Below are 15956 nucleotides of genomic sequence, written 5' to 3' on the forward strand. Positions count from 1 at the left end.
CGAATGTTTTATAAATGAAACAGAAGACGTGTTGACATTGAGAAATACATTTCGTAGGTTTATTAGGAGGAATTGAGTAACGTTTATCATATTTTAAGAAAATTTCGAGTCAAATATGTAACCGCGTCAATTTCTACATGGATTTACATTTTCAATATTACCATCGGACAATAAAGTACGTTACGACGGTTCGAAAACTATAGAAATATTTTTATTGAGACAAATAAACAATACTAAACGTTTTGCACTCACAATACATTCAGTTTAATAGAAAACGAACCAATTTCTTACAGGTGACGACATCAAACACAGCTAACATTTTCAGCGACCTAAAAACGAAAACATGTGGCGGCTGAAACATTTTACACAACAGTGACCTGAATAAAACAACGTAGCGCTCCTCTCTTTCTCTCTAACTCCTCCCCCTGAATGTCGCTGCTGAAATACTGAAAATATTGTTCCCCATGCTCATGTTCTCCCAGTAACAACGACGCTGAAACTACAGTTAGCGCCGTCTGAAAAAACGATTTCAAGCTAATGCGTGACTAAACGCGATGCGGTTAAAAACGCAGTCTTTTTGAGAATAGCGCCATCTAGTACGCAATAGCTGGACTAAATAGTGTACCGACGTACGAAAAGTAAAAACTGATTTACTTCCCTTGACTGTACGATTTACAGCGCCTCTAGCGGCAATGTTTTATAACATTTTATCTAGAATATCGGTTTTATACTTTTATTTGGTGTTATAGCTTTAACAATTAGTAGAATAATTAAATGCCTACATATTGTTTATAGAATTATTAGAATGTTATTAACATGGTACCTAGCAGACGTAGTAAATACAATAGTGACTTTTTTGTCAGTTTAGGCTTATTTATTTTTTGTACTTACTATAATATTGTAAATATATTGTTATGAATGTAGTTTCAGTCTTTTATTTATTCTAAGCCATAAAAAGCCAGCCCACGCAACCCTAATCTATATAAAGAAAGCACATCTAGACTGATTATGTTCTCTTAGTAATTGAACGCGATGGGCGACGTTGCGACGCTACTGCCGCGCGGTACCGCAGGCACACTGCACGCTTGCCACTTCGTTAAAAATTAACTAGAATCTTTTCTTAGTAACTGCGTAGGTTTCTGTCCGTAACTATTAACAGTGATTAGTACATCTGTCCGTCTGTGTTTGTGCATTACGACAAACAATTTAGTCGCAAATAAAAAACTGTGATAAAATGTTAATTGAGTCTCGTCAACTAATAGTAGTTGGTGATTATAATAATAATTTACAGGGATTAAACTTTGTGAAGCCCACGTTGATTCTTTTTTAAAGAGACTGCTGAATTCTTATTACGGGTGAGAATGATTACAGATACATTTTAATACTTTAATTACATACGTGTAGGATTGGTTGAAGTTTGCGTATTTATATTATTTGACTTCAGGCGAATTTATTGTCAATCTACTTTGGTGTTTTGCTACTATAATCTTTAATTTCTTGAAGATCATAAATGAACCGTAATATTTTGAATCATTCATCATAAAAAATAAGTGACCTTCGATTTTAACATGGGCATACAAAATTAGGGTGTCCACAATAGAGGAATCGATAACAAAATGCCATAGCTAATTTCCTAACCTCGAACGAAACATGTAAACAGAAATAGTCCAAACATTGCATTTTAGTTTTAACTAATTTTAGTTCCAACCTTCTACTACAGCGCGGTACAGTATCTACAAATATAGTGGGGCACAAATGAGAATTTATATTTTTAAAGGGGAAACTAAAATGTAAACATATAAGATCTCCTTTTTAAATTATATTCGGACTTGAAAATTATAGCGAACACGATATAGATAATCCAAAATTATATTACATTTTATTTTAAGTTCTTGGAATATGGTATATATTACCCAAACTTATTGCCAAAAACATAGGCGCTGAAATAGTAAATAAGCTATAATTTCCAGTCCCCATTCGTTTTACAGATACGTCGGCGGTATTGTAGGCGCTGCATACAACTGACAAATGATTAGTTCCACAAACTGATACAAATGGATCCAAACTAATTCCTTAACATTTGTCACCATTACGCATCGCCGGACAGCTGACGGCCGGCACGACACTAAACTAGCGAATATTGACATTTAGAAAATGAAGCTTGATTTTTATGTAGTCCTGGTAGCCAACTAATATTATAAATACGAAAGTTTATGACAATTTTGTTGTATATTTGTTTATGTGTAAACGCTGAACGGCTGTAAAGTAAGAAAATTAATTTAATATAATTATTTATATTCAGTGCCGGAAAATGCACAGTTGGATTTTCCGGGAAAAGTTTATGAAGCGAGGAAAAGCTAGATAGATAATATCTTCATCTTTAATACATTTAACTTGTTCCTGGGAAAAAGGGTCTTAAAGTCTTGACAAATGGATTGAAAACAAAACGATTTACAAAGGCCCGGTTTTTATACCAAACCCATTTAGGAAAGTTTATCTATAAAATTTTATTGCATTTCCTAGTACTGTTAAAGGATTAAGATATAAAATACCAAAATATTTAGCAATTTATACATATAATTTTAATAATCATAATTAAAATTTGTTCTTAGCTATTTTAAACATAAATTAATTGCCATAAAGAAGAAACACGTAAAACAGTTATTAATAACACCAATTATTTTTTTTATTCACAGGGGAACAATACATTTATGCACCTTTACTGTTACTCTTTCAAGGTATGTGGCGCATCAGTCCAAGGGGTCGAATTTGACACAAAACCCGAAACTTGGACTCTATATTGTTTCCAATTGATTCGAAAATTTATTGACAATCAATTCTTTTTATGATAAATGATGAGCGCGGAAAGGTGCCATGTACAGTCAGCCATAAAAGTAGCTGAACAAATTCAACATATCAAATCGAATTTAAACTTTTGTGTCTATATCAACAATATTATTTTATTCCACTTTGCAAGGGAAAAAAAAAAACAAAAAAAACGATGGAATATTGATAGAAGCGCTTTGAAGCTTTGAATTTTTTATCAACTTTTGTGGCTAACTGTACTTATACGACTTTGTGGTACAAAGACTGCTAAGTATAATCGTCTCCAAATAAAACTCCTAAAATCAATAATGCTTTCAGTAAACGTGACATATTATAATTTCTTGAGATGAATATAAGGTAAAGTCCCTCAGAAACCCACCGAAAATACCTAGCATTAAAGTATTGATTTATCAATAGCGTGGTGTCGGGACACAACCTAAACAACCATTTAATAAGTCCCCTTTCCCAAAACTTATTTATTTTTAAATTATAGTTTAATATGTATTTTCAATATAAATTGTCTTTGCTTATATAAGCTAATTTAATTAAGGCGATACCTCAAGGTCCATTTTCATACATTTTGTTTCACCTTTAATCTGGGTAACTAAACAAGTATTGGCGAGTAAAGAATTTTAATTCACGTCTAGTTAGTGATTAGTTCTCGCAGTTGAAAGAAAAACGTAAAATAATTAATAATCATGGATATTTCGGCCTTTAAAATTTAATATGACGAAATTTTAAAGGCAGAAATATCATAATTAAATATTCTCATGTACTTGAATTATCATAAGTGCAACTATGTTTGTCTATGTGATGAATAAAGCATTTTATTTTATTTTTATTTTTACGTTGAAAGAAAAAGGTACCCCTTTTAATTCAACGTTTGTGAGATTTGGCATCATTCAGTTCATATAGAGTGCAGTAAAATATTATATATGTATATGTGCTACAAATATATTAACCTAGCTTTTGCCTGCACGCTTGAAATAGTTTTTTATTTATTTGGTCAATAAAACAGTTTACAGTTTTTCCGGGATAAATATTTTCCCGGGATCCAAACTACCCTATACACTGAGTAGTAAAGAAGAAAAAAATTAAAATCGATTTAGTAGTTTCTAAGATTAGCGCGTTCAAACAAACAAACTCTACAGTTTTATATATTAGTATAGATTCGACTTTCGAATTTTACCACTGGACGACCACAAGTAATGATAATGTCCCTTCATCAACAGTGCTTAAGCGCTTGCGCATGCTCTCCTTTCGACAACATTTCATCACCTGTTGTCAGATCTACGAGCTAGATGGACAGACGACCTATAAAGTTTGCAGGAAGAGGCCTTATGTTCAGTAAAGAACTTTCAAAGGCTGAAGATAAAGAGTAATATTGGAAACTGGTCTAATATATGACTGAGAAGTTTAATTCTTCCGGATTATTTACAGGTAAAGTTTCTTACCATGGTTTTATCGTTCAAACGATTATAGTTGACCAAGAATACAAGAAGTTTCTGCCACCAAGCAGCAGTGTGTAGTCACCAAAAGAAAGAATACCAAACAATACTTTGTAATTCAAGATGTTGGATGGTGTTTCTACTGTTTATGGGAGGTCAGTATGGCTTACCATCAGGCCAATGGCAAGCTCATCTCTTCATTCAAAGCGATAAATAAACATGCATTAAAAAATCATTACCATTAAGATCCAGAGTCTAACATTTCAAAACTTTCCCAAAATTTTAATAAGATATATTAATAAGGTTCCCCCACGCAATCTGGGTACAGGTACCTTTCAGATACCATGAGTACCCACTCGAGATACGGCGTCATCGGAATTGAACCTTATCTACAACAAATAACTCGACGCGCAATGTTCATTAATACCGACACTTTTATTGGAATATGCAATGATAAGGATTTGGATTTGATTTTTAACATAGCTTAGCACGCGGGCTCGCTTGGAAGTCTTTTGTTTTAATTTAAGGCACTTTTCGGATATAGAAATGACTATATTTTTTTCAGGACTTCGGCTATTTTGTGTAAAATTTTACCCAAATCTATTCAGGTATGAATGCGTTTTAAACATACATTCAACACCAAAAAATCTTCACTAGCTGTCTTTAAAACGAATATTAGTACGATATTTCATGTCTCGCAAGCATGAACTGAAAATTGTTAGATTTAAATAATAAATTGTTTGCATCGCTTAAGGATAACGTAAATATCATTTTGTATGAAAAAAAATAGTTGATTCCAACTTACCTAAACAAACTCACAAACCAGTAAAATCTACATAATTTTAGGTTAGATTGGATTTGCCTGTTTTCGATAAGTTTATACCTACATTATATACATTGCAGGTAGGGTTCCGGATATATTTCGTACCCATATGGATTAGTTTTAGAGATATTATCTAAAGTTCGGATGCTTTTCGTCAATAGTGTAGCAGATTCACAAACATAAAAGTCTCTGCGAATTATTATATTTTATATTAAGTTTATATTTTATAGTATAAGTATATCTGTATTTATGTAGAATGTATGTTTTATATAATATATGCTTTGTCTTATTTATTTTTTTAAACTTACACCCACATTGTGTCATCTCAGTATCACCCAAAGGTTGACTGTTAGAAAATGCCTCAGGCATTAAGTCCACCTATACATAAAGTTTAAATAAATATTATCGTCACCGTCCTACATAATGACCCGGCATAAATGTATCGCGTACCGGGATCTTTATGTATGAAAATCTGGTTTCAAACAGGCCGGCAAAATTATGTCGACTGTTTAGGGATTTCTCGTTAGTTGATACTCTAGCTGGACCTCGCTTATAGTCAACTAGCAGTGGGGTCACCGTGGGTTTACCGTGCCCGCATTGAACAAAGTTGCCGTTTACTGTTGTCTCGTGTGATGGATGAGATTACCAGATCCAAATAATCCTTCTCCTCTTTCTAATATGTTCCTTTCTTATAAAACCTAAAAAGCATCCATGATTCTCTAATATTGCGCGCATTTATGAGCATTGGACATCAGGGACGAAGACACAATATAACCCGATTCGTGCCGGCTTCCCTTTCGTAATTCATGTAAGATCTTATAATCATTACAATTTGCAGACCGCATTTATGTATATTAGTACCCATATTACGTTGTATCAGGTTTCCTTTCAGAAAATTTCACCCTTCGCCACTGCTGGACATTACATAATATATTGTGGATACAGGCCGATTTTGATAGGTCCGTCTGGTAATATTTAAGGAGACTTATCTTCAGCAGTGGACTTACAAAGGCTGATGATGATGACATTGTGATAGTCATCTTAAGACATTTGATGTTATATGTCATACGCTCAATTACAATGCCTTATTTTTATACGGAATACAGAAATGGCGAAGTGTCTATATAAGTTGCCTATCCCTTAACCGAACTAATCTGATTAGAAAATCTCATATGACTTAAAATAAATATTTCGACATATTTCCCACCTGACGGCAGAAATAAACAATGTAGACCTACGACTAACATCAGTCTTGCGGATACTACCAATTACTTATAATAAATACAATAATAATATCAGTCCTGTATTATATACTGTCCCACTGCTGGGTACAGGCCTCCCCTACTACTGAGAGGGATTAGGCGTTAGTCCAACACGCTGGCCTAGTGCGGATTGCCAAACTTCACATAACCTCAAAATTCCTATAGAGAACTTCTCAGGTATGCAGGTTTCCTCACGATGTTTTCCTTCATCGTTAAAGCAAGCAACAATTAAATAGTAATACTCCAATTCTTATAAACGTTATTTTTAACGGTAAAAGGAATAAATAATGCTTTGTTTATAAAACTGGAAGCTAGGTATGTAAGCGTGGAACGAGACGGTCCGAGTGCGGTTTTAATTAAAATTTAAATTGTTTTGTTATTTAAAGATTTATGTTCTAAATTCAGGGCTTTAAGGATTATTAAGTACGTTCGGTTATTTGTAGGTTATATGGAACTGTTCGGAATAAAATTGTTAGTTACATACAGCTTTCGGGAGGATTCGGGATTACATTTCGATATTCGAAAACTTTTAATAGAACTATAAAGAAAAATAATTAACGAACTAAATATTTTTTTGATATGTACTATAGACAGCATAATTAAACAATTTCTTTTACATATTTGTCTAAGTTTAATCAGCAGTCAACAAGCCCATAAAACAACAAACATTTAGTCACCTGACGTAATAAAATAAAATGGATTTCTAATAGCATACAAATGCTTTTTTATTACTTTACTATTATAAGTTATATTAGCAGATATTGGTTCTGCCTGTCTTGGCGATTTGTATTTTTTCTTTATATCATAACCGACAAACGTGCAACCATATTTATCTTATAAAATGCACAATGGAAAATTATTGAGGATTTTTTTTATCGAGTAAGCAATGAGCATTGCTATTTCTGAACATTCACTAAACAAAACATCAAAATCCATCTCAGCCGTTTTTACGAACGCACAGACAGATTGTCAGAAAAATTATATATAATAAATCTGGAGTGCAATTAGACACATTCCAATCATATCTATTTTAACAGCCTTCAACATGATTACTGCCCAGCACGTTTTAATCCATACAGTGCGCAAATATTGTGTTAATCAAACATATTTGTTTATGTTTCAAATATTGGATGAATGTTTGAAAAATACAAGAAAATAACTTTTTAATATTTGTCGATAACTTAGTGAATAGACTTTTGTAGAATTGACTAGGTTTTGTCCGTGACTCTGCCGTGTCAAGAGCCTTCTTAAAATAAAAGACATTATATGCTTTATCAGGACAAAAAGTAGCCCAACGCCCTGAGGTCCTGGGTTCGAATTCCGAATCCTCGGAACCATTTTTCTGCCCGGTATCCGATCGCAGTTCGGAATTTGTGCTCATGGCGATAGGCTTCTATCACGCGAAACGGAACACGCATAGCGAAAAGTGGGTGTTTCTGTTTGTATCTCTGCCTACCCCTGCAGAGATAAAGGCGTGACGTATGTTTATTTTTGTACACGTCAATCCAGCATGGTTATTAGTGTGCCAAATACATGTGTACTTTTAACGCTTTTTGTGTTTACTTTTAGTGAACATCTAGATATCTTACAAAATCTCATTTATTTATTTATTTAAACTTTATTTACAATAGATGTATACAGGTGGACTTAATGCCTGAGGTATTTTCTAACAGTCAACCTTTAGGTGATGCAGAGATGATACAATGTGGGTGTAAGTATATGGAAAATAAATAAGACAAGACATATAAAAAACATACATTCTATATAAATACAGATATACTTATACTATAAAATATATATACTTAATATAAAATATAATAATTCCCAGAGACTTTTATGTTTGTGAATCTGCTACACTATTGACGAAAAGCATTCAAACTTTAGATGTGAAAGTGAACCTGTTAGTGGACGTCCTGATTTCCGAGAAGAGCGATTTATATGTATAGGATAAACAATTGTGATAGATAATTGTTTATTTGTTGAATTTTTTCGTAGGCTGCTTTAAGCGGTTTAATCTAAATAGCCATCTTGAAATTTAAGCATGACCTAAGTCATAAAATGACCGCTCAGTTTATTTTTTTTTATTCGCGTACGGCTGCACTTGACGGTAAGTGTCTAATAGAATGTCGACTGACGAGAGATTACCCTTCGACAGTCGATACAAGTATGCCGGCCTGTTAGCACCGAATATACACCAGTTGATCCCGGAACGCGACACACGTGGGCCGCTATGGTGGGTTTTAACTCCTTGTGTACGGTGGTCGCTATCCGCGCGGATATAAAATATATCCTACCACCACTTTTGATTTTAATAGATGTTAAAGGAGGCCTACACCAAGAGGGTAGAAAAAGACTAAAGAACAATAATACTTTATTTTTATAAAGTAAATAGTTTAATTGTTATGTTTTTTTATTAAATCAACACTTTAAAATGGTTCACTCGAAAGTTTACTAATGATCGCTTAGATATGATTGCTTTTTTAGCCTCAATATATATTCAAATAGTAACAATTACATTTCATACAGATAGGTTAAAAAACTAACAGAATCGATCGGAAATTCCTCAACATTTTACCTAAATCAGTTGTAAGTTTTTTTTTTATTTTAGTTTAATTTGTTTTCTTAGTGATTATAAATAATTTTGATTTTCGATTTCTCCAAATTATGGAACCGTCGAGGTAAAGATAAGTTAAAAAATCTAGCCGTTTTAGAAATTTATAAGAACAAACAGACAGAAAAAAGTGAGACGTAATCACAGACAAACGCGTTAATTCTCTTTACATATAGATAAAAAATAACTCTTTTTATGCCAACTTCATAACTGTTACGTCATTTAGACATTACTTCAATCCAATTATACGCAGAGGCAAATAACCTTTGGTATTTACTTACTTTTTGCAACTTTAAATAGTCTAAACGTACGTTGTTTTATAAAAAACATAAATTGTTATAGCAAAAAACTTGACCGCTAAATGTAAAAAGTACAATACATTTTACATATTATATACAAATAGAATAAAATTATGAGTAAAACCCGCAAATAATCAGATGAAGTAAAAATGCAGCCGGAATTTTGAAATGTGAATATGAATCAGTCCTACACATTGACGTATATTCTATACACGAACGTCCGTATAAACTATTTGTTCAAAATCTGAACTAAAATGGCGACCAAAACGTCACTGTTGTAATCTATTTATTCATTTATACAACAAATCATTTTACTTATTTGACTAATATTTTTTATTCATATCCAGGTTTGCACTTAGACTCGCGTTTTTATATTGAGCGCCACTCCGTACGCAACCAAAAGTATCAATATAGAGACCATGCTAAAATAGTTTGAATGGATTACAGTTCAATTCAGTTGAACACAATGAATGTTCGGAACGCCAAATCTATGTTTGTATCGATGGTTCTACACGACCTTATATACATCTTCTATATATATAAAAATGAATTGCTGTTCGTTAGTCTCGCTAAAACTCGAGAACGGCTGAACGGATTTATCTTATCTTGGTCTTGAATTATTCGTGGAGGTCTAGGGAAGGTTTAAAAGGTGAGAAAAATTCGAATAATTGCCGGGAAAATCCTCAAAACAGCATTTTTCTATTTCCCATACAAACGTTTTCTAACTAATACGTAGAGTCAATTTGAGCTTTATTGCTATTGTATAAAGTTCACTGTTGTCTAAGCAATGTAGGTGTGTTCCTAACATCAAAGCAGTGTGCGTTGGAGCACAGAATATAATAATGTAATGTCGCGTTCTGAAACTCAACAAAAGTGATATCGCGGACCCGACTAAATTGAACAGTCACAAAATTTAATATATCATTAGTTATTTGGTTGGCTTCACGATATTATTTCTTTTGTTTTACTTTAAAATGCATGTTTTCGTTATGGACAATTTTTGAGCAATTCTGTACATGAAATATATTTCCAAAATAACTGGGGGTGATTAGGGATCGATATTGATGCCAAAAATGCAATTAGTAAAATTTTTGTCTGTCTGTCTGTATAACCGTTATAGAAACAAAAACTACTCGACGGATTTTAACTTAACTTGGTACAATTATTTTTCATACTCCTGAGCTGGTTATAGTATACTTTTCATCACGCTACAATTAATAGGAGCATAGCAGTGATGGAAAATGTTGGGGAAAACGGGAGAAGTTACTCCATTTTAAGCTTCCGTCATTCGTGTGCAACCTTAATGGTTAAAAGTTCCTTCGATTTCACCAGGATCCCATCATCAGACCCGACCGGACAATCGGACCACCTGCATACCACCATAAATTAAAAAAACATTCCGACAAATTGAGCACCTTCTCCATTTTTGAAACCCGAAATCCACGCGGGCGAAGCTGCGGGCGGAAGCTAGTGTAATATAAAGAACATGACAAAGCTCATCATATAAAATTTTAACAGCTTGCAATAACTAAAATATTTAACAGCATTATTGTTAATATACATGGTATAATGATTTATTATATTTACGCGAATGTTAGACTTTGAAATAACACAATTTGTATTATTAACAATAGCGAGTGATAGTATTATGGTTATCTTCTTTTTTTTATGTTTGTATCATTTATTTAAGTTTTATTATATTCATGTATGGCATCCATACTGAGTTCTTGGACATGTCTTCACTTTTTTATTATTAAGTTCCTACTACTGTATACCGATTTGTTGTCTGTACGTCACATGGGCAACTCATTGTAAACCCGCGCTGTAGTATTACATAGGTGGTATTACAGTATATAGATAAATGGGAGGCCCATTGTTGGTGCAATAATTATTTATGTTATGTAGGATTTTGTGTTTTAAATTTTTTATCTTTATTGACTGTTCCAACAGAAAACTTCTTCTTTCTTCTTCTTTCTATTTTAGGGATTTTATTGCGGTAAGTATAACTTTCTCCCGACATTTCAAAAACTTTGCAGCCAGTCTGCCCCTGACCACGAAGGCTTCAAAGCCTCAGAAACGTCAGGATAAAATTATAATATAAAACCGCGATAACATCCGTAAAGTACTTCTGTTTCAACACAGTGTAATGTTAAAATTTAAATATGTTAGACTAGATGTTTCTGTATACTATACTTACAAGTCGGACAAGTTTTATATCGGATTAAACTAGTTAGATTCAAATCAAATTACAGATCTTTGACCTCTGAAACCTTGAAACCTCTGAAAAATTGACCTTCGAAACTAATTGTGAACTAAAATGGAAGACAAGAGAAATTGTACTCAAAGATTTTGACCCGCATCTGGGTACAGAACGTCTCTTATTTTTATGATTATCTTTTTAATCAGTCCATGGGGCATATGCAATGAAAAGTGGTATGTTGATAGTCTTGTTAGAGATTGAAGTACAAGGGCCAGACCTCAGAGAAAGCTCTTAAAAACATTTGCGGGAACTACTGGTGGCAGGTCTCTCATATGCGAGAGTCCACCTAGATATGTACAACCGCAATGTCTATTTCTGCCGCCAAGCAGCAGTGTGTAGTCATTGTTGTGTTTCGGTTTGAAGGACATTGTAGTCAGTGTTATTACTGGACATAATAAGACTTAACATCTCATGTCTCAGGATGGCGAGGGCAGTGGAATACCAAACAATACTTTGTAATTCAAAGTGTTGGATGGTGTTTCTACTGTTTATGAGCGATCGTATCGCTTAACATCAGGCGAACAGCAAGCTCGCCTAGTCATTTAATAATATAAAAAAAATCAACAACCCAATATACATTTTGGAATATTAACATTTATCGCATTGAGTGGACTTCAGTCTACATTTCTTCCCGTTATGTTAGAGTTCAATTATATTTACAATTTAGCTTGCTAACTCTAACTTTCTTTCAAGTAAACTGCTGAACATTAGATTTTATTAGGTACCTAAGTAGGGTAATAGTTATTGCTTATTGTGTTTATAGCGTAAGTTATTATAGTTAAAACAAACTTTATAATAAAAATATTTTATAACAATAAAATTGACATTTTATAGTATTCTTTGTAAAATGAAGCGGTTAACTAGTCTTAAAAATTATTAAACGGAAAAAATCCAAAAATATAACGCAAATTTTTATTGAGGCCATACGTGAGTTAATTCAATTAGTATTTATTTTTTGTTGTTCTCTTAATTTTAAAAGTTACTTTTTTATTTTTATGCATATTTTAAAAATAACAATACATATAGAAATTAAAAAAAATAATAACCTACGATGGCGAAGTTCAAAAGTCAAGACCAAAACCGCCGGCGGCTTAATTTCTAGGTTGTTTTAATTGTACAGAGTAAAGACTTAATTATTTGTTGTTAGTTGAAATAAAATATTGGCAATCATGGATATTTCTGCCTTAAAATTTCGTCATATTAAATTTTAAAGGCCGAAATATCCATGATTATTAATATTTTTACATTTTCTTCAACTGCGAGAACTAAATCACTAACTAGACGTGAATTTAAATTCTTTACTTGCCAATACTTGTTTAGTTACCCAGATTAAAGCCGAAACAAAATGTATGAAAATGGACCTTGAGCTACCACCTTAAATTAATTAATTAATTCTCTTAGTAAAAAAACAATATGAAAAAAAGACTTATGTAAATCGAATTATTGGGTAAAATTTATACATCACTGTAAAAGAATACGTATAGATAAAACCTTCCTTGTTGGTTTAAAAAAACACTTACCGGGCCACCATAAATATATCCGAGCTCTAACGCGACCAGCTGTGCTACTTCTTCCCCTCCAAGCACTTCCACACTCCACTCATTGACGAAGTTTTTGGCGCGCTCCACACCGTCGTGAACTCCACCGTACCCATAGTCTCCTGGTACATCATTGTAAATAAGTCGCGAGTACACAACTGGCAATAAGGCTATGAACATATACGCTAACATTTTAAGTTATTGAGTGAACATTCGCACTCGATGGCCTAACAAACACTGGCCGGCTGAAACAAGAGAGGAAAATTGTGATTTTTCCCGCGTTGGCGCGCTATACCCGACTGTCGTGCGACTCGCCGTGCACGGGGCTTAAATCCTTATAAAAGTTATTGGTGTTATTTCCGGAATATTTTACGTTATCGTCGCTGATTATGCGCGGGAAAAAATATAAAAACTGTAGCTCTAGGTCAATATCATATCTGTATGTACTACATATCATCGAATTTCTTTGTAAAATATTTTATCAATAAGTATAGTTTTTTGTATGTAATAGATAAAAGTTTATCGATGTTAAAAATATCCGATTTAACGATAATCGAACAAATTAATTCCATCTATTCTAAATAAAAAACACACAATATTATTATGCTACTCTTAAAAATTATGCACGCAAATTAACTTAACAATCATATAATAGCGAACATTATAATAATTATTTTGCTGTTTAAATGTCGACAGTAGAGTATACCTCAATTAGCGTCTACATTCTACACTATCCTTGTAAAGCGCGTGATAAATGACTTTCTGATGTACGCACTAATTGTTTATTTCATCTATAGATCATAATAAAAGCAATAAAACTATAATAATATTAGCATCATTGCAAATTGATGAAGACGTTAGTTTAGATGTAGATAGTATGATACTATGTGATAGTATGATGATAGTAGTGCATTCGGCTGAACAGATTTGGATGAAATCTGTCCCACTACATCGAGTTCTGAGTTAACATAATATACAGGTTATACCGTAAATATGTAAAGTGGGACTTTTACACAAAGAACCGAAAATATGCAAAGTAGGACTTTTACTCAAAAAACAACTTTCACAGGCGGAACTACAAGAAATATTTAAGTGATTAAATATCAGATTTTTTTTTAATAGGCTCGTTTTGTATTATATAGATAACATAGTCTGTGGGTATAACACCTCTGCTTACCCCTAAATGAGAAGTCATGAAGATATAAGCGTATATGTTTTGAACCAAGTCCGTAAAAACCCCGGCCATGTACTCTCTGATGAGTCATGAGCGACCGGTGTATCGCCAGTAAGACCGCGATTCTACCATCGAAGGACATCATATACCTCGTTTGGCAACATTGTTCACACATTGCATCATGGAGATAGCCAGCTTTCAACTCAGGGGAGAAGGGGTGGTAGAGATTTTAAATTTTGATCCAAAGTGGCAACATCATAGGATTCAATTCAACAAATTACCAAAAGTACGTACTTGTATTGAATCCAGGATAGGGCAGCTAACCTCCTGGGCATGCCTATGTATTGCATCACGCCTTTTTCAGGGGTAAGCAGAAATATAACATACTTTCTCCAGCTGTGTTAGGCTACGTGTAATGGGGACGAATTGTTACTTACCGAGTTCAATAACAGCTCCGGGCTGTTACAGAGTTGACAACCCCAATGTCTGCCTGACACAAGGATCCAACCCTTAGAATTACAGTTGTATAAGTGCGCCACCGAGGCAGGCTTTGTTTCAGAACATTTATTCACAAATAAAGTCTGGTAGAGTCACTAATAAAACTGAATCAAAAATTGTTATTTTTGATATAATGAAGGATGCGTGTACACGTACACTCACGCCTTTTATTTCCAAAGGGGTAAGCAGAGAAGAAATGATGCACCTACCTACATTCCCCCGTGTGTGTTCCGTCCCATGATGTGTGATAGGGGGCGAGCCTATCGCCATATAGGGCACAAATTTCAGACTCCGGGTTGATATTACGAAAACCCAATATCTCAATGCCCGACTCGGGGATCGAAGACCAGACCCAGACCTCAGCACTTCAGTCGTACTGTAATATACACCACCGGCTCGGTGGATCATATTGGTATGAAACGTATACCATCATAGTCAGCATGGATCATATTGGTATATAACGTTACTTTTTGCATAACCACGGCAAAGTGAATGCATCGCACCTGATGGTAAGCGGAATGAGAGCAGACAGTGTCATCGACCGTCCTTCGCAGGCTAATCATTCATCAATCATCAATTTACGATATTAAATTTTCCTTATTTCTGCCGCCAAGCAGCAGTGTGTAGTCACTATTGTGTTCCGTTTTGAAGGATATTCTAGCCAGTGTAACTACTGGACATAATGAGACTTAACACATCTCGTGTCTCAGGATGGCGAGCGCAGTAATACCAAACAATACTTTGTAATTCAAGGTGTTGGATAGTGTTTCTACTGTTTATGGGCGGTCGTATCGCTTACCATACGAACGGCAAACTTGTCTCAACATTTAAAGCAATAAAATCAATTTTATCGCTCTGTTAGGAACAGGATATATACAGGCTGATCCCGAAACGCGACAGACAATAGCGCCGACTCAGCTGAGAACAAGCTCTCAAATGCCGGCTTAAGCATCATTTATTAAATAGTACAATTAATACGATTACTTGAGACTTTACTCAAACTTGAGATTGATTTACTAATACGGCCATGGTAAATAAAACCCAGATTACTGATACTAAGCAATGAGACAATATACTGAGACGATCGCGCTAACTCGTTAATGTTATAGAATGCCTTCAAATTTCGTTCAAAAATTCCTGTTGTCTTACAAATTTCAAAATTCCAAATCGACTAAACCTTCAGTTTACTTGAAACATTGTTGTGGTGTGAAGTAAAG

General features: G+C 33.9%; 1 protein-coding gene across 1 annotated transcript in view; it reads right to left on the reverse strand.

Annotated features, from left to right (window-relative positions):
- Positions 1-13385, reverse strand: part of LOC115448317 (neuroendocrine convertase 1) — a 29132-nt gene extending 15747 nt beyond the window's left edge. Inside the window, exon 1 of the mRNA XM_037436487.1 lies at positions 13050-13385. Coding sequence (XP_037292384.1) covers positions 13050-13259 — 210 coding nt within the window. The 5' untranslated portion in view covers positions 13260-13385. The remainder of the gene's footprint in view (positions 1-13049) is intronic.
- Positions 13386-15956: the final 2571 nt, after the last annotated feature.

This window comes from Manduca sexta, chromosome 8, assembly GCF_014839805.1.
Source record: "Manduca sexta isolate Smith_Timp_Sample1 chromosome 8, JHU_Msex_v1.0, whole genome shotgun sequence".
Lineage (NCBI taxonomy): Eukaryota > Metazoa > Arthropoda > Insecta > Lepidoptera > Sphingidae > Manduca > Manduca sexta.